This window comes from Alnus glutinosa, chromosome 8, assembly GCF_958979055.1.
Source record: "Alnus glutinosa chromosome 8, dhAlnGlut1.1, whole genome shotgun sequence".
NCBI lineage: Eukaryota > Viridiplantae > Streptophyta > Magnoliopsida > Fagales > Betulaceae > Alnus > Alnus glutinosa.
The window spans coordinates 28,952,792-28,979,983 of record NC_084893.1 but is presented as its reverse complement, the minus strand read 5'-3'; the positions used below and the strand labels follow the sequence as shown (position 1 = coordinate 28,979,983).

The 27,192-nt window shown below is 36.0% G+C and overlaps 2 protein-coding genes across 3 annotated transcripts; both read right to left on the bottom strand.

Annotated features, from left to right (window-relative positions):
- Positions 1 to 7,473: 7,473 nt before the first annotated feature.
- On the bottom strand, positions 7,474 to 9,826 carry LOC133875654 (probable L-type lectin-domain containing receptor kinase S.7). Its single transcript, XM_062313854.1, has 2 exons — positions 8,592 to 9,826; positions 7,474 to 8,509 (listed from the first exon to the last, which is right to left on the bottom strand). Exons 1-2 carry the CDS (start codon positions 9,802 to 9,804, stop codon positions 7,656 to 7,658), a joined length of 2,067 nt encoding a protein of 688 aa, XP_062169838.1. The 5' UTR covers positions 9,805 to 9,826; the 3' UTR covers positions 7,474 to 7,655.
- Positions 9,827 to 14,788: 4,962 nt separating this feature from the next.
- On the bottom strand, positions 14,789 to 24,665 carry LOC133875316 (uncharacterized). 2 transcript variants are annotated; one of them, XM_062313413.1, is made up of 10 exons: positions 24,302 to 24,665; positions 20,044 to 23,198; positions 19,212 to 19,230; positions 17,868 to 19,109; positions 16,537 to 16,886; positions 16,245 to 16,448; positions 15,764 to 15,921; positions 15,512 to 15,603; positions 15,329 to 15,436; positions 14,789 to 15,192 (listed from the first exon to the last, which is right to left on the bottom strand). In XM_062313413.1, the coding sequence occupies exons 1-9, from the start codon at positions 24,483 to 24,485 to the stop codon at positions 15,405 to 15,407; spliced, it is 5,436 nt and encodes a 1,811-aa protein (XP_062169397.1). In that variant the 5' UTR covers positions 24,486 to 24,665; the 3' UTR covers positions 14,789 to 15,192; positions 15,329 to 15,404. The 2 variants fall into 2 exon arrangements, with proteins under 2 accessions (XP_062169397.1, XP_062169396.1); XM_062313412.1 differs by having other exon boundaries at positions 17,868 to 19,230.
- Between the last annotated feature and the right edge of the window lie 2,527 nt (positions 24,666 to 27,192).

The following is a 27,192-nucleotide window of genomic DNA, read 5'->3' as shown; positions in this document are numbered from 1 at the left end:
ACCATTGAATCAAAATTTAATACTAATTCATCTCAAATCCAATAATACTTTTAAAAACCGCATCAATTTGAAAGGATAAAAACATAATCTCTAAAAATTGCTCTGTTACACTTTTACACATAGCTTGTTAGAATTTATTAAATAATTAAATCATTTTAGATACTTTTTATAATAATTATGAAACATTTTTTTTTAATTGTAAAAAAATAAGTGCAGTAAGATTTACTTTCTTAAAATCAATCCAATATTTTAGAGATAATTTTGAAGTGTGTAATAAAGGAAAAGTTGTCCGCAATTAAGATATAAAGAAGTCAACCACTTCATAAAAAATGAATATAATAGGGAATTTTTGTCTTCATAATTTTCTCTTTTCTATTTATATTATCCGACATGATCTCATTATTCATATTTGGCCATGTCATCTAATTGTGAAATCCAATGAGGTGTGAAGTTTGTGTTTCCATCGAGGACGATGGGAGACCACACCAAGGCGCATGGTATTTCAAAAACCTCAAAGGGTCATTTTGAGTCTTTAAGGCTATAATTTTAAGTAAGTTATTTTAATATTTAAAAATTATTTAAAAAAAAATTCATATTATAATTTTTTTTTCTTTAAGATTCATTTTTCTCATTTTATGAGATAAAAATCATTAATTAAGTTTTTATTGGGTTTTATTGTTATAGATTCTAAATCCCTTACAAGCTTACAAATGAATGGCTAAAATACAAAATTGTCATAAAGAAAATATGCATAGGTTACGAAGCGTCGAAACACCAACGCAACGAGAGACAAAATGCCCTCGTAATTTTCATTGACTAATATTTAGGGCCTTCTTCTTCTTCTTCTTGGGGCGCTTTTTTTTTCTTCACTTGAGGGCCTTAGGCAGTGGCTTAAGTGACCTCCGTACCTATTGAGTTGGCCCTTAAGATGATGGAAGTGGAATTACAGTCTAGTTATTTTAATTTTTACTTTTATTTTTCTTTTGCTATGCCACTTTCTAGCACTAGAAATCAAGCGTGATATTTCTCATGTTGAAAGTCGAAGGCACTTACAGAGTAGCGTACGTTGTTAGAAGTAGTACAACTTTTACTATAAGTCATTTATAAACTGGCTGGCGCGACAGTTCACGTAACAGTTGCCACGTCAATCACTAAACAACTAAACTTACCTATCAAATATTATAGCTTAATTTTTTTTTCCATCCATGTAACACTACGTGATATATACCTATGGGGAGCGTCACATGAATTTATAAAGAAATTATAATAAAAATCGTAGTAATCTAAACATATGATTTGTTTTTCTTCCAAAATTCGTACGTGCCTCACTTTATTTCCTCCTAACCTAAAAGATATATGGTTGTGTTATGCATTTATCTTTGTCTTCCATTCATTGAGTTCTTATTTGAATTGGTCTCAAAATGAACCAAATCCCACTCACAATATTATATGCACTTGCCGACCTTTCTAGAAAAGGGCTTTAGCAACCCAATAGTAATTGGCTCCCCGGCCGTAAAGAGAGGCAACATTGGAATTCTATTACGTCTTTGCATTAATTATGAATTTCCACGAGTGCTTTTGAAAAACTGGATGCATGTCACACCAAAGATGAGTTGATAGAATAGATGTTTTCCGATGCTTTTCTTTCCATTTTTACGATGAATAATACTATTTAGTAGATTATCATATGACTGTTATATAATTTAGATAACGTGATAATAGAAATCAATCAGCTTCAGCTAGCAATGACTTATAAAAAAAAGAAAAGTCAATGGCTAATTTTTACTAGTTATCACATTATCTCAATTGTATGACAGTCGTATAGCAATTTACAAAATAGTATTTTTATTTCACAATACATATGATAATTTGTAGATAGGGAATATTATGGCTCCGTTTCTTAATCGTTTTTAGAGGTTGTTTTATTTTTTATTTTGTATTAAAAAAAATATTTTGACGTAACATAAAGGTAATGTTTTGTAGGGAAGGGCAAGCACGCCTGAAACCGAGTTGACCCAAAAATTCCAAGCTGAAAATACTAATTCCAACTGCTTAAAAATTGGAATTGGCCAACAAATTTCTAAATTCTGATCGGATCAAGTTGGAATGTGGTAATAAGCTTTGAAAATTTCAAATTCCAACCCGCTCGTTGCCAACCCGGCTTTTTCCCACCCCTATTGTTTTGTATTTTGGATTGTTGGTTAACGTTTTTATTTTAATATTAATTGTCTATCTCCAACCTGACATACTTTCAAATTTTTTAGGAAAATGTTTAGGATATATACAGTTTTTCTTATAGCTAACTTCTTACAAATTCACTTGACAGCTCACATTTTATGAAAATTGAGTGTCACGTAGACGGAATAGGATCTTCGTTTATAGTTAAGATTTGATTTTGTTGAATCTAATAGTGCATATGATGCTATGTCGTGAATATGTTGTCATATGACATGACATGATATACATTGTTAGATATAATGCAACAAAATAAAATATTGACCATGAAATGATTTATCTCAACTTGAACAATAATCATTTTCATTTCCCTTGAAATTGAGAGAATTTATTTTATGATCGAAATTTAATATAATTACATTTAATAATGGTGTAAATAATACCACATCGTTTAATCTTTTTGAATAGCATGCTAACATATTCACCACGTGTTCCCCGTTAAATACATTATGAAATGTGACTTCTTTTTATTTCACCTAACAAATAGGATTAACGAGGATTAAATTTCTCAATAATAAATAAATATATATATATATGCCATTTGTCATCATCAATATTTTTTTTCCAAAAAAAAAAAAAAAATTTACACTCAAGTGGGGCCCAATCGAGGTCTCTAACTGCATGTCTTCCAGATGTCACAATCCAAGGGTAAACCGTAAACCCATCCCCTAAATCAGACGTCCACATCCATGCCCCCCGGCCCATGGCACGCGTGAAAGAGGTCGGTCGCAGTGTCGCACTGCAAATCAAGATTTATTTATTTATTTATTTTTTTGGATTTACCTGCTATAGACGGTCACCCTTCCCCACTAAATTTAGTTATTAATTCATGATGCCTTTTTTTCTCCTAGTGAAAACTTGAAAAGGGTATATGTTAATTAAGGGTGATAATCTGGTATTGTGCGTTTTGCGTTTTTTAAAAAAATGATGGTTTTTTAAAAAATAATAATAATTTTCAGGCAAGTTGATACAATTTAAAAACTTGGAAAAGTCCACATTTTTATAAAACACAAGCAAAACCGCTAGCTTAGCTTGTTCGAAAACCACTAAACCAAACGAACGCGTAGAGTTGATCGAAAAGGATATATATATGTTAAGGCTATAGAAAGATAAATCCGTGAACCATGTTAACTAGGGCTTGAACTTAAACATTGAGAACTAATACATAGGGTTTGTTTGAGTTTACGATTTCAGAACGCGTGATTTCAAAACAATGACATTTAAATTAGTGCGTTTTTTAAAATGTACCCTCTTACCTACGATTTGAAAATACATATTTTTCTCTGTTTTCAAATCGTAATTTAGTACTTCTCTTTTTAAAAATTCATTTCCAAACAGTAATTGTTTTGTAATTTAATTTAAAATCTCTATAAAATTAATGTAGTGTCAAATGCAATCAATCACAAAACTATCGATCTGGCTGATTTAAACAGAGCCAGAAAACAATAAGGTAGTTAGATCACACTTTACTTTTTTTCTTTTTATCATGATGAATACGAGGTTGGTGAAACGACTTATATTCAAACATATTGTTGTGTTCACGAATAACTCATTTATTATTCAAATCAAAACCAAATCAAGTTTGATCAAGTAGAACCGAATTTATGAGAAGTTGAGCTCATCTTACACCCCAACTCACAGCTCATACCGAAAATGGCCTCGATAAATGCACTCTTGGTTATTTGGTAAATAAATGTGACAGCGACCAGTTAGGCTCTCTAATAAAATGTAGGGGAAACTGCCAAATTATAAACAAATTAGAGGACCACTTTTACTCCCACTAGCCGGTCAAGTCCATGCATGGTGGGTTATAGCCGGTGGCCAGGGTCTCTATAAGAGTTAAGTGGAGCCTCTTCACTGTTCTATTGTGGTAGAGTTTTAAGCTAGTTCTACGTTTCTCTCTCTCTCTCTCTCTCTCTCTCTCTCTCTCTTAAAAGCTTGTTTGTAATGTCAAGCTGTATTTCATTCACAAAATCATACTTTCATGGAAGAGAAACCTTAAGTTTTAATGAAGCCATCTCTCTCTCTCTCTCTCTCTCTCTCTCTCTCTCTCTCTCTCTCTCTCTCTCTCTCTCTCAGCTTCATCTTCTTTAACTAAAATCATATATATATATATACATTTTCCTTTCAGACGATCTAAGATGTGTTTCTTTCACAAATCATACTTTCATGGAAGAGAAACTTTCTGTTTTTTTGAACCCAATTTCTCTCTCTCTCTCTCTCTCTCTCTCTCTCTCTCTCTCTCCATACAGTGTGTGTTTTTTTAATCTGTCATAACTCACAGCCTATATATATTCTGTGGTCTGAGAATAATCATTTCATGGGAGAATTTTCGAACAGCCGTATACAAAGGCAAGTTGATGCTTATTTCCTTTTTTATTTTACAAATTTTTCTCGCGGCATCTCTGTGTTTAGAGCAATTACTTAAACATATATTATCTCATATATATGTGTATGAAAGAGCCAATTGATTTATGCGTAGATCATAGTATATAAAAAGAAGAAAGAGTGAGGATGCATGTGGTTTTAATCCCTCCATGTAAAGAGCTCTCTTTTCAAAAAGTGAACGATCCTAGAGTAGTTGTGTCCAGACAATGCAGTTTGTTAAGAGTGTGTTGAGCCCAGTTATTATTACTTTTCAAGTAGGTCTACAAGTGGGGGAAAAAGGCAGCTGATTTTCTACAAGACCTAGCCCCATTACACTTGAGAAGGATAAAAGAAAAGTCTATGTGCTATATATATATTCAAGTAGGTCTACAAGTGGGGAAAAAAGGCAGCCGATTTTCTTCATGCAAGACCTAGCTAGCCCCATTACACTTGAGAAGGATAAAAGAAAAGTCTATGTGATATATATATATATAATCTCATTATTTTTGCTCTCTAGCTTTTATATGTTTGGGCCAAATAATAAGAGTAAAAATAAAATAAAAACATCTTTCACTTCTGTATATATTGGAGCTTTGGGTTTTCGAGTTGGTATTGTTTTCATCCATAAACGTATCTCATACTAGCTAGGAAAATCGTGTAAATTCTTGTGTCTTATGGATGGGACTTTCAATTCATGAATGGTGTTGATGGATCCTAAGACCCCATTAGGCACAGTACTATTCCTCTTTCTTTTTTTTTCATTTTCTGTCTTTCTTGCCATAATTATAAGTGTCCTGAAAACTCTGCCCATGATGAAATTTTCTATCCACACGCAAGCTTTTACGTTAATATCTCTGTTCCAATCAATTCCTTTATATGGAAACATGCATATGCTCGATTGGTTTATAGCCAGATACATATATGTATGCATGTGCATTATAAAAGCATGCATGTGATCTCATATTACTAAAGCATTTTTCATGGCTTTCCACTTCAGTGATTGTTTGTGAAAAAGAAGATTAATGCATGTCATCCATGCAATGGCCGGCATTGATGGTGGCTGGACGAGCGGAAACGGGCCATATATGAGGCATCATGTTGACAGAAGAGAGAGAGCACAACCCGCCATTGGCTAAAGAGAGTCTTTGTCTTTGTTGGGAGTGTGCTTTCTCTTCTTCTGTCACCATCACTTCCATTACGTACACTGTGTACTCATTATCTCCTTCGTGGTCCAGCACCTTCTGATCCTCATCAAATAGGTCAGATCAACACTGGTAATGAAATGGGTAAATTTTGAACCTTAAATTTGATATCACAATATATACAAACCTATCATTATTTTAATCTTTGGACAAAGTTTCCATTACATCACATGATTCACATGTACAAGGGGGCTAGTACTGAACAAGGATCCAAGGTGGCTGCTTAATTAATTTGTACACCATGACACTGAATGCTGGATCTGACAGTTCACATGCGAGCAGGGAGGGGCATCCTAAGCCGCATGTCTAGGCTTGGCAGCCAAAGACACCTTTGCTTGATTTTAACAAACTAACCTCAAAGGCTGCGAGTCCTGATTGCAGATCTTTCTGGTGTGTCTTAATTAATTTGCTTTGTTCAAAGGGTTTTTCCATCAAAAGGAAATAAGAATAATATTTTGTTGTCTCTAATAGGTATTAGAGTAGATTGATTTTGGAGCTTAATTGAGTTATAGCTGATGAGCACTCTCTGTAATTAGTTCTTATACTGATGAAGATCATTAATTAGTTGGTGGCAAGTAGGAGTTATGAGCAATTTAGATTACAATTATGAGTTTTAGTTGTTATTCCATCAAACCAACCATTTTATATTTATATCATCCCATATATATTAAATAACTTCACCTCCATTTCCAATACAAAGGTCAGTCTTTGTATTCAATACAAATAAACACTCTTCTTACTAACCCTGCACTCCTGGACTCAAATCCAGCAGATACTTATTCTAACTACCGTCAAAGCCAATATGAGAAATGCTACGACACTTACTAAATTTTTTCTCTAAAATTAAGTTGGTTCCCAAATAATGTGTTACCATCCCTCCCATTATATCTATGAAATGGTGACACATCACTTTTGAACCAATTTTTAGAAGAAAAAAAATTGAGAAGTGTACGTAGCATTTTCTCTTTAAATTTTGTAGATTTATGAACAGTACTATAAAGGAAGCTAGGAACTTGAACCTTTGGAGCAAAAGAGGAACTCGAATCAATTAGTTATACATCTGATTTGAAATTCTCTGCTAATCCTTACACGCGCAATAAACTCGTATATCTCCTTTGGCATGACTTCAAAGCTACATACAGAAATTTAGTGTTTTACATTGGTGCTCAAAAGAGACTCGATCTCCCATTGTGAGACAGAGCAGCATTCGAAGATCCATCTGGCTCCAGTTACATTATAAAATCTCCAAAAAAAAAAAGAAATCGCTTGTGAGATTCACATATTTATATTGATACAAGTTATAGACAATGTTAAACATACTATTAGAGAAATAGGAAATAATATCGTTTTTAACTTTAAAGAAGAGCATTTACGTGGATATATAGAGTTATGCTTTTTTAATAAAATTTATCTAAACTCTTTCAATACTATCGAAAAATCATGTACTTTCACATGCTAAATGAACATATATATCACAATTTTATAAACTGGGTTGGACTTTGGAAGAACTTCCGGCAATCCAGTTTGGAGAAAAAATTTGCCACATTTATGTGGTCGCTAACATGCATTGTATGATTTCATAGCCACAAGGATGAGTTACGGCAGAGTACCAACTCACAATTGAAACATTTGAGGAAGTTTTTTGCGTCTGTCTCAGAGATACAGCAGAGACAACAAAGAAAGTTCAATGGAATAGTTTTGAACTCAGGCCAGTGAACTCCTACAACCTGTATTTGCTGAAACTACAGAATGACAATATACTACTACAATAGAGCTAAAAGAATGAAAGAATCGAACTATATATCATACAGAGAGATGGGGCTCTCGCACAAGACAAGAGGAATTCTTCCTTCAGCAAACTTTAACCTCAGACAATGAGATGGAGCTATCGCTCTCTTCGTCACTTTCTGAAACAATGTCATCGAGACAAGGCAAGCCATAAGAGAAAGTGAGACTAGGCTTAAGCTTTGGCACGGCGAGTGGCTCCACCTCATTATTAAGGATTTGTAGGACTCTCCTCATAGAAGGCCTCTCTGCATTATCCGGGTTTGCGCAGCTCAAGCCTACCAGTAACAGCTTCCTCATCTCTTCCTCCTCAAACTCCCCATTCAATCTTTTGTCAGCTGCTTCAATGATCTTTCCTTGAGAATGCAATCCCCAAACCCAGTCAACCAAATTCACCATTTTGAGACTACCCGGCTCCCTCTCAATTGGCCTTCTTCCACAAGCCACCTCAAGTATAACCACCCCAAAGCTGAAAACATCAGTCTTCTCAGTTGCTTTCCCGTACTGGAGATATTCAGGTGCAAGATATCCCATTGTTCCAGCAGTAAGCGTGGAGACAGGGCTCTTGTCATGATCCATGAGTTTTGCCAATCCAAAATCACCCAGCCTCGCATTAAAGCTCCCATCCAGCAACACATTACCTGTCTTTATGTCTCTGTGAATGACTTGCTGTTCACATTCTTGATGCAAATATGTCAGAACAGAAGCCAATCCGATCGCAATGTTAAGCCTATGGGACCAATTCAACGAAGTACCTTGCCCAGATTCTTGGTACAGCACCTTATCAAGACTCCCATTAGGCATGAAGTCATAAACAAGCAATAACTCACCCTTAGCAACACACCAACCTTGGAGCTGAATCAAATTCTTGTGCCTCAAACCAGCTATAATAGACAATTCGGAAAGGAATTCGGTCTTACCTGTTAGAATATAAATTAAATGATTAAATTCATATATTTCTATCAGTTTAAACTTTTAGGACAAGCGGTGGTTTAATATTACCTTCGTGGGAATGTTTGGATCTTTTCACTGCAGCAATCGCTCCTGTTTTTGGTGAGGCAAAAAGGGCTTTGTAGACTGTCCCAAACGCCCCATTGCCAATAATCCTGCTGGAATGAAATCCTTTTGTGGCTGACTTCAGCTCTTTGTAACTGAATTCTCTTGGCCCTGCAAGCAGCTCTGCTTTGAAGCTCATCTGTCTTCTGATGCCCCTCCATTTCCTGACCGAGACGTAACCGAAAACCACAAGAACCACGAAAAAGAAGGCCGGACCGGCTATCCCCAAACCGAAACCAATCCTCTTGTGATGTTTACTGCCAGAACTTGGTACAGTAATTGCTGGCTTCACCGTCACCGAGCTATCGGACACATTGTGAGGAATTAATAATCTTGGCCTCGCCGGGACAAACCCGGAAGTACTAAAGCTCCAATTCTCAATCAAATGAAGCTCAGTGCTCCCCTCCGTCGAAGCCGAAAAACCCACGTACATAACCGCCTTGAGATAATCGGAGAGATCAATATCCACACTCAGGACTGGCTTTTCCGGCTTAAAGCTTGAATAACTCAAGAAAACATTAATCTTTCTTTTAGCATTCGCGTAATCAATCCAAGCTGTGATCCAATTCCCGCTCTTGAGATCAATCCCCTGCAACATTGCATCGCCGGTCTTGATCGAAATAAGGCTTTCGATGTCCAACCCGACATGGTTCCCACTCGGGTCGTCAAAGTGCGGGTCAAGCCGGGTGTCGAATTCGATTGCCACAAACTTGTTCTTGGTCAATTGAGAAGCATTAACAAGGCCCAAGTACCCTCCCGAGCTGCCAAGAGTCTGGTTATCCGGCGAGAGAAAGAATGCTAATCCATCGCCGAACGAGCTCGGATTGACGTTGGCAATGGAGAAGGAGAATCTTGTGGAGAAAGAAGCCGTGACATTCGACTCCGGGTCGAAGAACGTGATGGGTTTGTTGTAGATCATGGTGCCTGCGCTGGAGGACGGCACGCCGAGCTCTCGGGTGAGCCCGACGACTCCGTTTCGGAGGTAGGAGTCGCCGAGGAGAGTGAGGTTCCGGAGCGTGAAATATGGGAAATCAAGACTGACATTGTTGGCTGCGGCGAAAGAAGAGTCTGAAAAGGTGAAGACAGCAACGAGGAATGTCGTCAAGAAAACAAGAAGCTTTCTTGGAAGCATGGTTGTGGAGCAATAGTTGAAGAGCATTGAGCCAAGCTTGAACAAAAGGAAAAGGGTTCTTGGAGAGAGAGAGATTCAACTATTACTATTAGAGAAAGAATACAGAGGAGAGAGAGAGAGAGAGAGAGAGAGAGAGAGAGAGAGAGAGAGAGAGAGAGAGAGAGAGAGAGAGGATAAAGTGGGTGGGAAAAATTGGAAAATGGGGTGTAAACGGGAAGAAAATGGGCGCGTCGGTGGTTTGAAAAGGGTGTAGAATATTAGGGCTTGTAACGGCTATTAACACATGCGTGGGGACGGCACCGTTTGAGGACTGAGTCAAAGATTTAGAGGCAGAATATGGGGTTAAGGTGTGGGTCTCACCTGGCATCATCATGATGAGTGAAAACTTTGTCAGGTATTATAATAATAATAATTTCTGAATTTAAGAAGTTCTTGAATTTTTAGGATATTTTTAAGTAGATTTTCTTAAATTTCTTAGCAATTATTTCTAAATTAGATGAATGAGTTTTTATCGACAACATTTATCAATCTTAGTAATACCGTATTTATCACTTTAATATTTGTTTCTTTATATAAAGAAGAAAATTTTGTAGGCACAATTAATTTTTTTTTTTTAAAAAAATATTCAAAATTAGGCTGCAGTAACCCACAAATAAACTCTGAACTCTTCAATTGTCTTGTACCCTAAGCACTAAATAAGTTAGAGGATTTGAATCTCAGTCAATAATATAAGGAGGGTACCCCCACTTGTCAGTTGAAGGCAACTTAATTAGGAAACAATATTTACTCTTTTTTATAATTTAAATATGATAAATTAAATTTACATGATATGATATAATTTTTTTTGAAAAAAAAAAAAAAAAAGGAATCTGCTTCCATTCATTGATGATAAAAACGACCTAATGGTTAAGGTCTAGGGACAAAACATTCCCTAAAAAGAAGATTACAAATTAAAGGAGGAGGATCCTCAAACCAAACTGCATTGCAACACTTATAACTGCAACCTCCTTCGCTAGACAATGCACAATGGTAGATGAGTTTAGAGACGACCCCAGCAAATGTTGGGCAGCTTCCACAAAATGCCCAGTGCTTTGAAGGTGAGGGGGAGGCTTGTTGAGATCTTGAACAGCCTGGATCGGAGAGAATCCCCTTCAAACACATTATCAGATCAACCCCCTGCTATTCCAAAATTTGCAGCATGTAGAGCAGACATAATTTCTGCTCTACATCTGAGAGGGTACGTTCCTAGACTTCAACCAATTAATACGTACACTAGCAGGAGCCATTGCTATCTTAGTGCTACTATAGAATTCATCACAAGTAGAGATAGCTAGTCTATACCTTTGGCACGTGGCGATGTGGATGTGGCACTGAATTCCACCATTTTTTTGACCTTTTCACAAAAGTTCGTAATTATGGACAGTGAGTTTTTTTTTTGGGGGGCCAGATAATGGAGCTGGAATTTAAACGGCAACATGGAAAGATTCTCACTTCTCAGTACGATCATGCCGCTTAGGAGACTGGGTCGGGGCTCCTTTGTTGAATTCGGTGATGACAAAGAAGAGGAGGCCATCTGGCCATGTGATCACGGGTCCGAAATTCAAATCCTGTATTTCAAAAGGGACAATAATGGAATCACACGTCATATAGCCGTTACATACGTTTAAATCTGGTGTATAGATTCAGGGCCGACTCGATATATTTTGGGGTCTTAGGTAAAAATTTTAAATGAGGCATTTTTAAAAACTAATAATAATAAAATAATAATTAATTTAAAAAATAGAATGGTAAAACTTAATTTGTCAAAAGAAAGACAAATTAGTGTTAGAATATTTTCTAAAACCGAATAAAAAAAATTAATGCAATTGATTAATTGAGTTTTTGGTAATTAATTTTTGTTTTGTAATTACTAATCAGATATGGAATGATTTTTAGGACTTGAATGATAAGCTATTGGGAAATAATGAAAATTGAGAAGAGAAAAATTCAAATTCAAATAAGACTTGAATAGGGAAATTGAGATAAAAAATAAAAACTTACAAATAGTAGGATTTAAAATTGAAACTTAAAGACTTTTAATCTTCTTAACATTTATTTTTTATTTTTTCATCTTATTTTGATTCTTGAATGTTGGACTTAAGACTTTCAATTTTTTGAACATTGAACATAAAGCTTTCAATTTTTAATGCGAGTAATTAAGGCCTTCAATTTAGAAGCTTTCATATCTCATTAATTCTATTTTGAACGTCAATGTTCAAAGAAATTGAAGCCTTTAATGTAGAGACTTTACATATCTCACAAGTCACAAGTCATTGTTAATTAGACATCCAAAAAATTAAAGGCCTTCAATTTAGACTTTCCATATCTCCCAAGTCGTTGGTAATTAATTAAGGCCTACCATTTTTTTTTATTATTCTGCAGTTTTTTTACTGGAGTAGGCCCCTAGGCAGCTATTTTAAGGCATCAACTGGGGGCATTACCGAAAACAATGCTTTGATGATTGTCTTTTTGTAAGCACTTTTTTTCTTAAAAAAAATCTTCATTAATTGGGCCCTTATTAAATTAGGCCCTGCATTATATTATTGCCTTTTTTTAATTTTATTTTTACCAAGATTTGGGACTTTATTTAAGTGTATTGATCATATTTAAGGTCTTAAATTTTTTTTTTTTTTAAGAAATAAATCTCTATTAATATTTTTAAATTAGGGGCCTTAGGCGGTCGCCTAATCCGCCTAATGCTCCAGCCGGCCCTATATAGATTTCATTTTCATCGATACATATTGCTATTTGTCTCCTTAATAAAATAATTTTTTTTGTTATTTCAGTGAGCCAATTTGGTAAAATTGTCCAAAATAACTCTCCCGCAGCCTCATCAGCTATCACACGCACCTTCCATTTTGAAAAATATTATTTAAATGAAATAGTAATAGTAATAGTAAATAGCTAAAATGGTGACGTTATTGTGAGTGCTTTAAAAAAATGGACGGAAAAAAATAGAGAAAATTAGTTTTTAATTATTTTGGCTAGTCAAATTTGACGAGGCTACTAAGAAGAGATGTAAAACGAGTGTAAAAATAACATATCCCTTTGTCTAATCATATCTCAGGCAGTTCACCTCATGTTCAGATAAAAAAAGTTTTATTAGAGTTCTTTCATATTTACTATTTTAGATTGCTACAAAATTGTTGAGAATCCAGATCCTAAATCTTACACTTTTTACGTCTAAATTTTCAGCGGGTGCCATAATTGTATCTTTTAGCTCAAAATGACAAAGTTTTCTTTTAAATTGAGTTAAAAGAATTTCTTTTAATTTAATGTATTAAATTGATTTGTGCCTTTAGAATACGTGATTCTCATATACAATTTTTTTTTTTTTTTTTTTAGAATTTGTAGAATTTAATGTCTTTTTAAATTGATGTCTTTAGAATATATATGTCTTTGCTCCAATTTAAGGCTTATATCAATTTTTTTTTTCAAACCCTAACTTCTCTTAGAAAAGCATAAACTTAATTTGTTTCCTACAAGCCAAAAAACGAACTTATTCAATGTGTTTAAGAAGTTTTCAATTGAAACAGATTAGCTAAATAGGGGCTCTTCTTACCACAATAAGACCATCAGCTTAGTGGGCAAGACAGGATTAAAGAAAGAGAAATGCTAAAAATTTCATTTTTATCTTATTTTTTTGTGTACTGACAATTAGTCCTCTGATTAGCAGTACCACATTAACAAAACAGGATAAAAGTATGATACATATCATTACTATTAGAAAAATTACTAATGTTCCGTTTGTTTCGATGTAAAATGATTTCTGAAAAATGATTTCGATATTTTCCGGTGTTTGGTAAGGGCGAAAATAATGGTCAACCGGAAAATGATTTATGTTTGACCAAAAATGCTTAATAAATTTCGGAAAGCGTAAATCATTTTCCGTAGATGATAGATGCAGTCAACTCTCTTTTAAACAATGCAGTCGACCTTTACGTTCAAACAGCGGACTATTGCCGAATTTCAACAAGTCAGATTTCGACTCCGGTCGGTGCCGGAATCTGACATATTAGGCCAGAATCCGGCGACGTCCGGCAGATGTCGCCGGATTCCGGGTATACCGTGCCAGATTCCAGCCAGATTGGCCGGAATCTAGCTGGAGCGGCAGATCTCCGACTATCTGGCCGGATTCGGCCAAAACGCTGAATCACCGGCCATCTGGCCGGGATCCGTCCGTTCTAGCCGAATCTCCGGCCAGCTGGCCGGAAACTGGCCAAGATGGCTGGCTTCCGGTCAACTGGCCGGGATCCGGCCGTTTTGTGCTGGAATCCGACAAAATGGCCAAATTCCGACAATTTTTGCCGAAATTTGAATCTGGCAAATATAAAAATATATTTTTATATTATTTTATATTAATATTTTTTATTTTGTGAATAATTTTTTTTTTTAATTAATATGATTAAATTAAAATATAAAAAATATTTGTAATTTTCCATAAGCGCCAAACACCGAAAAATGATTTCGACGGAAAATATTTTTCTGAAAAATGACTTCCCCGAAACCATTTTACGACAAAATAATTTTAAGTCTCCATCAAAAAATGATATGACTTTTAAAATCAAAATTATTATTTGATCAATTACACGCTCAATAGTAATTTTAAAAGTTATCTCATTTTTTTTTATGGACACTTAATATACTACTCCTAGAATTACTCTTATTCGAAAAGGTTGTTGCTCTTTTACATAGGAACGAAGGAGAAAACAAGCAAGAAAACATCTTTACAAGAAGTAAAGGAAACTTCAAAAGGATCAACTAAGCTTCTCGCATGCCTTATCTAATCTTTTTATCCTGTTGATAAGGTTTGAGATATCCTCTAACAAATAAATCCACTGAATACTGCACTCAAACTCACTGTACTTGAGTGCAAATAATCCACCAAAGATTACTTGTCCAACTCCATTCAACAAATTCACCTTTCTAATAAGTTCATACTTGTGTCTAAAACAACTTGAGGCTCCCTGAATTTCTGGAAAGACAATTTCAATTTCCATTAAAGAAGAGGTTATAATAAAATACATAGAAACTCACTATTTTTACAATTCCATGTGGACTAATGTCTTCCTGCTTTGGCCCTTAGAGAATGAGCCACTGTTGGAAACAACAGATAAAGGTACATCAAAAGGTCAGAAACTAATTATATCTAGAATCCGTAGCACTGCTGGAACTGGGACTTTATTATTAGAAGAGTAAGTGCTGAGCAAGGAGGGGATGCAGGAGGACTAATGCCAGAATCGTTTTAGCTGCTTTGGCAGCTATGAAACATTTCATGGAACTTAGAAATTACGGTCAGATTGCTAAAGGTCTAATATAACAATGGCTGGAGAAATAACCTGTTCATAAACTCTCCACAGCATGTTCTTGAGAAATCTGCCACATTAAGGGGAAAAAGTAGATTAATTTGTTGAGTGTTTTGTTTAATGTGAAGACAAGGAAAGCTAAAGGCAGACATGATGCTCCATTCCAGAGGGAAAGAAAATGAAAAACAAATCTAAAGGAACCACACCTTTTCTTGACAAAATCTCTCATACCAGAGGACTGAAGACGTGCATATTTTAAATCCATCTCCATTCTCTAGCCAGCTACTTCAGCTGATGCTTTCGAGGTAACAGCACTACAGAAGCATATATTTCTTTTTCAGTCTAGAGATAGCTGATTCGTAGCTTTAAATTATTGAAAAAGATATTACCTTCAGCTATATTGCAAAAGCTTTCTGGGGGAAAAATGGCTTCTGGGTTTACTCTTTGCTGCGAAGAAACAACTTGAGCCACGGAATGTTTACTGCAAAAGAGAAGACACGAACTTGTCAACATTTTGCCAAGGCACGCAGAAAGAATCATCATCACAGGGTTGCTCAGCTGCAAATGCATGTTAAGTGATTTGTGTGCTTTGAGGTTTGAAGACCATATTTCATTTAAGAGGACAAAATTGAGTTACACACCTGGCCCATGAAGGAATTGGTTTACTGTTTGGTACATCATCTTCTTCTTCATCTTCATCATCCGAAACTTTGTACGGAGAAATATCATATGATTGTTCTTGATTGGCGTTGGCAATCAAGACTGCATTTTCTATTACTTTGTCCAAATTGCTCGTTACCTGAAAAAAATGTGGCAAGTATCAGCATGAGGCCGTACATGTAACTTAATATATTCAAAATATGTTAAGAATGGTTCACAAGGTGTTTGAGATTAACAATTATATAGCTATTTAAACTTCGACCAAAATGAAGTTCTTTTACTTGGAAGAGTAGTCTAGCACGAGCATGACAAACAAGAGAAATTCTAACATCTTATATCTGACAGATTTGCTTGCTGTCTGATTTGTACCTCAGAATCAAATGCATCTATTATCCGTTTCTATTATATTTGAAGGCAGAGAAGTCTATAGCAAAAAATTATGGAAAAAATACTACAAAATACCTTCTGATTATTGCCACCATCATTCAAAGAGTCAGAATCCTCAAGGAGAGTGCTCACTTTGCTGGCGTCACTTGATGGAATCCTGGTAGTCCTGTGTTCAGTCTCTGAAACCTTCCCAAGATTGTCAGCTTCCCTAAATTTTTCCGTCTTTTTATACTTATCTGTTTCGTCCTTATATTCCTTCCTCTCATTTGTTCTTGTATCCTATAGCAGACAAACCAGTAATTTATGTTATTCCTAAAACAGCAAGCAGACAGAATAGTAAATTGTGTAAGAGCATAAGGCATCTTACTTTTGTTTGGTATTTCAATTCTCTTTCTTCTTTCTCACCACGTAACTTCTTGTCATGTTCTTGCCGCTGCCTATGTGATTCCTCCACACGCTTTCTTTTTCTCTCCTTTTCTTTCCTGTCTTCTTCTTCCCTCTGCCTTTTCTTTGCTGCTATATCAGCCTCTTTTTTCTTGTGCTCCTCTTTTTTCCTTTTCTTCTGCAACTCCAACTGCCTCAAATTTTCCCGCTCTAATCTGGCTCGCTCAACTTTCAAAGCTTCCTTCTTAATTTTACGATCAATCTCTTTCTTCTCTGCAAGACGTTTTGCTGCATCAGCAGCCTCCAGGGCTTTCACTTTGATTTCTCTCTTCCCTAAGAGGAAGCAAAAGAAGTTTCAATATACCATGTCATCATTAAAAAATAAACAAAAAATAAAAAATAAAAAATAAATAAAAAACAGGATTTTCAGCAAACACACACTGGAGTATAATCGAACTGATGGAATCTCATTGCAACCATAATCTTAAAAACCATGATCAGAGACATGCACAAGTTGCACTTACAGCTTCTTAGACAACTTGAAGAGGAAACCTTTACTAAGCATATGAGCAATAAAAGGTGGATTCCGTGTCAGCATACTTTCCCATTATTAAATAAAACAAAAATTGCATTTCTTCAAGTCAAACTAAGTGTTCAAGTCAGGCATTTTTAAAAATGTTCAAACGATTCATTCCAGGGCTCTCAAGATTTCACCATTTTAGGATACTCGATTTCATCAATGATTTCTGACATTAAATTTATTAATCTTTAAGAATAGTGATATCAGCATCCAATTCTCTGATACAACATAAAGAGAATGGCAAAGAATTCTATATAGCCTGATTTATGCAATGTATGAAAAGTTATAGGAAATAAACAGATAATGAGAGAGGGAGAGAGAGAGAGAGAGGGGGGGGGGGGATCAAGCTTGGTAACAGCTCTTCAGTTCCAGAGATCAAGAGATACAAATAGAAAAATATCTGACTTTAATGGCATAAACCTTGCTTAGGAAACAAAAACACAAGCAATCAAATTGACCACACAAATTCAGTTCAATAAAGCAGTTTGAACTGAAAACTCAGACCTTCTTATGGTCACGGTTAAGGTAGCCAATATGAAGTTGTGTGATCAATGGAACAGTATGTACTCCAGGCAAAATCAATTTGGAATCTTCTATACATTAACTTAAGCATCAGGATGTGTGTGTATCCAGATAAAAAAAAATGAGGAGATCTAATTTTTTTGGGTAACCACTTGTCAGCAAAAAAAAAAAAAAGTGATTCTTTGTGAAAAAGAAGAGGAAGAAGAAATTACCTGTGACAACAGCAGCTGCTTGTTTTTGTTGAACAAGTGGAATAAAAGAAGTAATATTGGAGATGATATTGTTAGGCTTGGACTCTCTCTCTGAGTAACTAGGGCCCCCTTTTCTCATACTGGTTTTTCCAGGTAATCTAGGCTTACTGAACCTGTTATGATATGATTCTGTGGCCCTCTTTACACCATTTGCTCCAACGGATACATTCTGGTTTTCTTTTGCCTTATTTGCGTATCTTTTCCCACAACCGTGTTGGTTTCCAAGCTTCTGTTTTACCCTAGTATGAGTCCCAGTAAAGCTAAATTCTGTGTTAACAGAATCTAGACTACATCTGTCAGTATTTATCACCCCTTCGGAAACTGATGCAGGAGGGTTTGGATTTTCTGTAATGTCAGCAAGTGGTTCTCTTTTTACTGAGCTAGTAGTCATTTCTGAACAAATGCCTTCTGGGAAAGTCTCAGCTACCTCATCTGCATTCTCATTTTCTTCATTAATACAGGGAAGTTCTGGATTTAAGCTTGCTCGCTTCTCTGAACTGCCAGAGTTTGATGTGATTCTATCCCAGAATTTCCCAACTGGAGATGAATAAGGATTACTTATATTCCAAGTAGACTGATGACTAGATTTCGGTAGGCAATCAGAATAGGACCTTCCATGAAAACAGTCAACTTCCTCACTCAAGCAACTACTAGAAAGCTGCTTGCCAGTATCATTCAGAGAAAAAGTGCTTCTCCAGTCCATGCCCTCTAGAAGCCCATTTGGAACAGACTGATACAGGCTTTGTATTGTGTGCGAATGATATGTGGTTGAAGAACAGGATAATGGGGTATCCATGCAAGCAGACCTGCAAAGCTGCTCCAGAATACTAGCACGTTCTATTGCAGTTTCTGAAAGGTCGAATTTGTCAAAGCCAATTCCCTCCCCAGAAATGCATGGCGGGTGGTCATCTGTTTGCATGATGAACCCCTCAAGCACAGGCATAGCGTCATCAGCCTGAGTCAAATCCAAGGATTGGCTATGTGGAGAACCAACGGAGCAACATAAAAATTTGTCATTCCCTTCCAAATTAGATCTGTTCTTTTGCAGGGTTCTTTCACTACAAGAAAAATGTTCTGTAATTGCCAGTCCTAATTTATCTTCAAGATGCATAGGAACTTCGTTCTCTTGTACAAAACATTGCATCCCTGCATCAACGATTTCGCTATTTGGACCAGCCGCTCCCACTTCCTCTGTGAAACAACCTTGAGAATCACCAGCAGCCCGGTTAATTAAACTTGAGATAAAGGACACCCTTAACCCATCATCCATAAAAGTGAAAGGCGTGTTTGCACTTCCACTCCTACCTTCGACGCTATGTACAACCTGTCAGACAATTTTTCAACATATATCATCAGAATAGCCCTAACAAAAGCAAAAAAGCAACCTGTGGAGTCCAACAACAAAAAAAACTATGTTTCGAACCTGGGAGCACTTACCATAAAACAGAGAGTTAGACATGCAAAATTTGGGCAAACAAACTCCATCCATTCATAATTGGTTCATACTAGGAATGAACGTGGATTGGTGATTTAAGATCTACCTATACGACAGACTAAAATGAAAGTCTACCATCTAGAGTGAACCATCTCTTCAGATAAATATATCAACTTAAACAAAGTCATAATCCCAACTACTGGGGGTTGAGACATGAATCCTCTTCGCCATTCAGCTCTAGCTAAAGCCATGTGTTTCCTCACCGCATCTACCCATGCTCTTTTTGGTCCTCTCAGAGGTTTTTGGATTCATTGACCACCTTTGTCGAGGTTATGGGTAAACTTTTAATTATCTAAATTGTCAATATTTTTTTTTTTTGTGGGAGGGGGGAAGTAAATATCCTCACTAACACAAGAAGTGTTGGTGACATTTTCAGAAATATAAGCTGAAATTTCCTCAACCCAGAAACAATGAAAGGGCTGACTACAAAGTTTGAGTGTTTCAACTAAAAGATTGAGATCATCTGATCAGGTCAATATTTCCTAAGTGACCTACCTAACCTGGTATTCGTCTATGACATTGAAACAACCATCAAAACATCAAATCAAACACTGGCCTGGTTCAGTATCATTTCTCTGCAATTGCTGACCTGACATAAAGCAACCTAAAAAGTTTCAGAATGTACAACAGAAAAACAAGTACCTCTTCAACTTGCATCCTAGGTGAAGATTCAGAACCTTCTATCATGTGGCCTTCCTCATTTTGATGCATTTCTTCAAGCAGGATCTTACTGATGTCTAATTGTGCAACATCCTCCTCATCGGATAAGGATAAGTGTTGAGATTCTAGGACAGCATTTGGATTATCTTCTGCACCATTCAGGCTTTCACGTATAGAATCCCTGTTGATCAATTTGAGTCCCTCCTCTCTCAAGCTTGGTGAAGCAGATAGGACGTCAGTAAGTTGACCCTCAATCTTTCTTCGCTTCTGCTGAGGCCAGGAATCCTCCGAGCCAAAGCTAAAACTTCCTCTTGGCATGGCATTCTTTGCAATATGGTCTTCAGTTGATTTTGAACAGACTACATGTTTCTCTTCATGCATACATCTCCCTAAGGAGTCCGTATTTCGACTCTGAGAAATGCCTGAATCTATGATCTGCTGCACCAAATTACCCTTGGTTTCATCCACCGAAAGAGCAAAAGGAAGCTCAACCGTAGAATCTCTTAAAATTACATCTGGATTTTTAAAAACACCAGATCCACTAATAATACCATAATCAGCATCTGTTGATTGTCCAGGATCACTAGAGAGGTCACTGTCAAGTTTACTGTCTTCGGAAACCAATTTGGTAGATTGTCCACCATCATGCTCGACAACAACCTTCTTCAAGGAAAGATCCGTCCTTCTATCAGCACTAACATTTGACAGGTTGGACCCCATTAGTTTTGGCACCCTTCCAAGCAAATCTTCACAGGCAACTTGTGAGATAGATAAATGATCTACCGAAGAACATTGCTCTTTGTAATTGTCACTTTCTAGCAATGTATGAGTAACTTCTTTGTTAGGAACCTCAGATGTTTGTTTTATTGGTGGTACAGCAATTCCATTTGCACTTCTGCTGGCTTCATATGTCTCCACATGGACTTCAGATGAAAATCTCTGAGGTTCCTTTTCTTTGCACAAATCTTCCTGCTCATTCAGCAAAGGCTTCTCTGGGGATGAGCTGCACTTAGCTTGGTAACTAACAGATGCTATTTTATCCGTTAAATTTGCAAGATCAGCAAACTCTTCAGATGATCTTCCCTGTATTTCCTTTTTGGATGTAGGACATGAAATTCCATTCAAACTGGACTCTTCCACATCATCAAAATTAGGTTGCTTGAGCTTCACAAATATATTACAATCAGAGGGTGGTCTCAAGGCTAAAGCTTCTGATCCAACTCTAAGGCTAGCGACATCCAAGTTAGGCCCAGGACAACCAGAACGAGCATCAACATGCTCATCAGAGTCGACCTCAGATTCTGCAACATTTGCAGCACATCTCCCCACATCAGCAGTGTCACTGTTGCTAATACAAGGCAGGACTTTTATTTTAGAGCCTGACACTTTCTTAACGTCAATTTCTTCAGACCCTTTTAAAGATTGTGCAAGTGAAGGCTTGTTAGAGGCATTTGATCTTGAGCGTGTGACTCTACAACCCAACGCCTGGGAGGAGTTGAGAGGTTTTGATATTCCTTCAATGGTACTTCTAGTTTCTCCCCTTATGTTAGTACCAGGATACTCATCAGCAACATTCTCCTTGTCTGAATAACATGCTGAATTAACTGTACATGGCTCTTGATCCTTTTGACTTGGCAAAGACCTTCCAGCAGAAATTTGAGTACCCTGAACTTTGTTAGAATTGCTGGAAGCAGCAAATCTGGACTGTGTAACTCTTTGATCAGAGATACTGGAGTAGACAGCTTTTGAAATTATTCTAATGCCATTGATAGCCTCTGACTCTAAATTTCTGGCATGTCCCACTTCAGAATTCCCCTTACTTGAGTGTCCTCTTGCATTTTCCCCACATAAATATTGATCTTCTTGACTTGGCAAGGACCCTACTTCATACATTTGAGGGCCCTGTACATTCTGAAAAGCAGCATCTCCTCCAATCCAACTTGGGGATTGAGGCAGTTGTGTGGATTTTCCAACAGACTGAGTCTGTGTGCTACCATTAAAATTGTTGAATGACTGGCAAGAACTTCTAGATCTTTTTATTCTACCAAAATCAGCATTGCTTTCCTGTTCCTTGCTATGGTGGTCTACCACTTTTTCTTTCAGTCCACAACTGTCATCAGTGATAGGAGAGGGTTTGACCAATTCCACTGACTTATCTACACTGTTGCAACGGTCCTTGGGATTGCTAAGACCATCCACCTTGTCATTGTCACAAGAGCTATCCAGCTTTGTGGATTTATTCATGCGGTTAGGCAGTTGACTGGAATTTCTAGATCTTGTTATTCTTCCAAGGTAATCATTGCTTCCCATGTCCTTGCTCTGATCATCTCCTCTTTTTGCGTTCGTCCCTCCATTACTTTCATTCATGGTACGAGAAATTTCAATTAATTCCAATAGTTCATTATCATGGCTAGACTGCTCATTTGAATTGTCAATAGAATCTGCAATTATACCACCATCTTTGCCTGAAATATAAGAAGAGTTACCCACATTCAAAGTGCTGAGTTTTTGGCTAGAGCTTCTAGATCTTGTCATTCTAACCGAGTAAAGATCGTTACCATTTACCTTGCTCTGACAATCACCTACTTTTACTTCTCCCATTGCACAACTATCAGTAGCGGTATCGACAGGATTGACAAACACAGACTCACCAACATGATCATTCTGGAGGGAAGAAATTGCTGACCCTGAAATTCCACCAGCATAAGTATCAACAATATTCTCATCCCTTGAACAGCTTTTGGCTGCTTTTCCACTATTGCGAAACTCTATAGCCCTTTGTCTTGACTTGGACCTTTGAACCCTTGCCAGTGATAGAGCTGGATCATGGTGAATTTCTGGTATTCCCACATCCCCCCGATCTAGAGGAGAGACAGCAGTATGATCCAGCTCATGGACACAATCAAAGGCACATCCAGCATCACTGACAGAACACTGCGGCAAAGGCAATGGCCTATCTCCAGCATCAAGGCCTTTGTCTGGACCATGAACTTGCATACACATACCATTTGGTAACTCTCCATTATCAGGTGCAAAAACCGGTTTGTTGTACAGAGAGCAGTGACTACTGGAATAAGGGATGACGGGTTGTGGATGTGGAAGCAAGACTCCCGAAATGAGCTCTTCTTTATTGAACTCTGTAATGACAAAAATGATCATCATGAAGCCATGGACTTTAAGGCCTCCTTTGGTAATGGTTTTGAAAACACTTTTCTGTTTTCAAAACAAAATACCCATTCTTCTCAAAATCATTAACAAATAGTTAAAAACACAAAATACTTTTCAAATATAGACCCCGCTAAACAACATTTCTCACCTTTATATCACATCAAAATACTTTTTCAAATCAAAACCAAAAAACACTTTTCAAAACCATTATCCAACATTACGTTTCTAGGTAATTTAAGAAATTGTACATGGCATGGTACTGAAGCCATGCACATCTAGTTCTCTAACGCTGATACCTAATCTTTACATTAGTTTTAATATTGTTCATAAACTCCATTCTTGAAAAGGTTCCGTATTAGTTGAATTACGTATCTTCAAAGAATTTTGAGTGAACACTATTTCATGTAATTCCAGCTTGAGCTATAGAATAATGTTATGGCAATATAACCTGTGAGTCCACTTCTCAACTGCAGTCAAACTCCAGAGTAACGAAGCCATATAATCAATCTTTTAGGGCTTCATAGCGCGCTAAGACTATCCTTAAATTTTGAAATGTTATATCTAGATAGCAATGCCGGCATTTTTTAAACAAATCTTTTATTAAAAGTTATCTAACTACAAATTAAAAAAATTGTGAAACATAGCAAATAAATGTTATATGACGGCAATGCCGGAACTTTTTAAACCCTGTTTGGTTAACAAGAAAATGTACATTTCCAAGTCCAAATCACAGAAGCCTCCACTAAATCGTGTCTAACTATTTTTGTCTGGTTTCTATCTCTTTCTGCTTCCTATTGAAAGAAAGATTGAAGGCAACTTTTTTTTTCTCTCCAATGCATTAGAAATTGCTCGCAAAAACGCTAACCGAACAATTCCCAGTGAATTCGAAACCAAAAACAACAATTCTATAAAATAATGAAACTAGAAAAATTTAACGAAATCCAGAGTGAATCCGAAAATTACTTTGATTAAAAAAAAAACGCTATCCAACAAATTGAGAAAACCACAACAAAATTCAAAAGAAGCTGAATGCATTGGAAACGACAGCTTTGAGGGAGAGGTGTGAAATTACCATTGGGATCCGAGGTGTGGGAGTGGAGCGGAGGGGTCCAGAGCCAGGGAGGAGGGGCAATTCCGTCAATGAGGAGTTTAGAGGCGAGGTGCTGGTCGAAGAGATGAGTCTGGTGCTTGGCCTGGTCGATAATCCACCGCTTCCGCTCGAAGATCTGCACGAACAGCTTCTCTATCGTCGACATCTTCTTCTTCCTCTTCTTCTTCAGAGAATATCCATGAAAATCACTCTCGGAGAGAGAGAGGGCTTTGGGGTCTGCGATGAACGGTGGGAATCGGGGCTGGCTTCTAGCGCGGCTTGGATTTCAAATTTTGGAACGGTACGAAAAGTTTTACGTTCTAGTTAATCTGGATTTTTTTTTTTTTTTTTTAACATCACGAAACCCCGAGTGGAATTTTGAAAGTGCCCCTAAAATTCAAAAAAATTCTCAATTCCAACCTTCGAACTTTTAATTTGATGCAATGTATCTCCTCTATTTGCTATGGCCATACGGCAAAATAGGTGAAATAACCTTTATTCCCCTTAAACTTTTATAAAATTTTAAATTTACTCTTAATTTCAATTTTTAAAATAGGATAATTGTATCATTAGTCTTTGGAATTTGTCCAAATTACAAATCACTCATTGTGGTACAAAAAAATTCATGGAGGATCCATGTGATAAACTATAATTACAAATCACTCTCTGAACTTGTTTTCCATCTACCAAGCTAACAGATTCTGTTAGTTTGTCACATTATACCTAATAGGAAATCAACACGTGCGTCACCCCCAAAACGTGCCCTAGCCACCCCCGGCAACCACCCCTATGCTATTTTCTATTTTAAAAAATAAAATAAAATAAAATAATTTTGAAGTTTTATTTTTTATTTTTTATTTTTTTTTATTGTAATAGAAACATGTCAATTTCTTATTGGGTATAACGTGTCAAACTAACTAAATCTGTTAACTTAGTAGACGCAAAACGGATTCAGGGAATTATTCGTAATTATAGTTTATCATAGGAACCCTCCATTAACTTTTTGTACCACATTGAGTGATTTGTAATTTAGGTCAACCTCAAAGACCAATGATGTAATTATCCATTTTAAAATTAAAATTTTTTTTTTTTAAAAAAAAAAAAAAAAAAAAAAAAAAAAGTTGACCCACAATTGAGGTTACTTGAAATCAAACTTCTAATTTAATGCAGTATACCTCAATTGTTCGTTAGGGTCATACGACAAAATGAGTGAAATAATATTTATGCCCCTGAAACTTTTATAAAATTTAAAATTTACCCTTAATTTCAATCTAAAAAAAATTATAAAATAAAATAAAATTAACCCACGGTTGGGTCACAAGGTAACCCAAAGTCATAGGCTAATCATTTTTTTTTTTATTAAATGAAAAAAAAAAATAATAAGGGTATTTTTGTCATTTGCAAGGCATCCATTAGTTCGATGGTTGAAATTGCGAGTCTTTAAACTTTAAGGGGTGGTTTCAAAACGAGTAGAAATTGATGAAAGTTTTGTGAAGTTTTCCCTTTTTTATTTCAAGTTGTTATGGATCCTTTTTCTGCAAACATATTTTCAGTTAGGGCCTTTGTTTTTCAATTTTTGGCAACATAATCTTTCAATGACAAAATTATCATTTAATCGGGTTGGATAATTTGTTTTTAATTCAATCTATTCAATTAACATGAATTCTTAGAGCATGTGAATATCTCAATTTAGAGTAATGTATATGCTACATCTACGTCTCACATTTATTCCATTGGATTGATGTGATTGTACCTATTAGCCATTTATAAAAATAAATAAATTATAAGGGCTGATGAGAACTATCACATCAACCTAGTGTGATAGAAGTGTGATGAGGATACAGGAATTTAATATATTAGGTTAAAAGAATTTCCTCAAACTTAATTTATTCCAAATTTGACATAAATTGATCTAGCTTGATTGCCCTCGTGAACCTAATTAGTCATAATAATGGGATCGATATAGGATATATCCTACTAGGGTTGTATAGGCGGTGATGGTAACTAGTTATTATCTCTAACAAGTAGCTGCGCCGTCTTAAGCGATTAACAGTTTTGAGAAACTAAACGAGTGATTACCAACTATCATCACTGTCGATTATTGGTTATTGATGCTTAAACTGCACCGCGATAATCACATGTAAGATATGGGTCTTTTGGGCTTATTTTAGTATTTTTGACCTCTTTTTAGAGCTTGTTTTATACAATTCTTGGACGGTTGGTTTGAAAAGGCCAATTACCTACCCATATATTTACACGGTTAGCAGTTATTAACGGTTAATAAACGTCCGACTATACAGTGATATATCCTACTAATTAAACAACCAAAGCAACAGGGTATTAGGTCATATTTATATTTTATATCAATTGATAAAATACTTATTGATTAATTGGATTTTTACTGTAAATCAGTTTGAATTAAAGTTCTATGTAATAGCAAAATTGCATGGATGGTCTTTGTTTCCTTCTGTGCTTCTTTTTTCTGTCCTTTTCATCCTTGAAGCAATGGGATTTATGCTGGTCAAATTTAAGCCAAAGATATCTTAAAATGCTAATTTCATGTTTGAGTTCTTAACCTGCTTAGTGCTTAGTCATGTATAAATATTTTTAGGAGAAACAGTATTTACCCTATCTAATTATCAACAAATTTGTAATATTCCCTCTAATGTTTTAATTTTTGCAATATCCTCCTGGATCTATCATCAAGGTTACAACAAATAAATAAATAAATAAGTAAAAAAAATAAAGGAAAAAACGAATATTTTTTTTTTAAAAAATTGTTATTAGGTTTATTTTTGTAATTTTAGGCACTGATGGGGGACATTGCAAGCACACTGATAGATTGAAAAAACATTGCAAAAATTGAAAAATTA

Excerpts from the sequence above, each read along its gene's own strand:
- LOC133875654 (XM_062313854.1), bottom strand. The coding sequence starts at position 9,804 with ATGCTCTTCAACTATTGCTCCACAACCATGCTTCCAAGAAAGCTTCTT. Across the intron at positions 8,510-8,591 it reads ATCCAAACATTCCCACGAAG|GTAAGACCGAATTCCTTTCC; the intron begins GTAATATTAAAC and ends ATATTCTAACAG.
- LOC133875316 (XM_062313412.1), bottom strand. The coding sequence starts at position 24,485 with ATGTCGACGATAGAGAAGCTGTTCGTGCAGATCTTCGAGCGGAAGCGG. Across the intron at positions 23,199-24,301 it reads CCACACCTCGGATCCCAATG|AGTTCAATAAAGAAGAGCTC; the intron begins GTAATTTCACAC and ends TTGTCATTACAG. Across the intron at positions 16,449-16,536 it reads AATTGAAATACCAAACAAAA|GATACAAGAACAAATGAGAG; the intron begins GTAAGATGCCTT and ends TGTCTGCTATAG.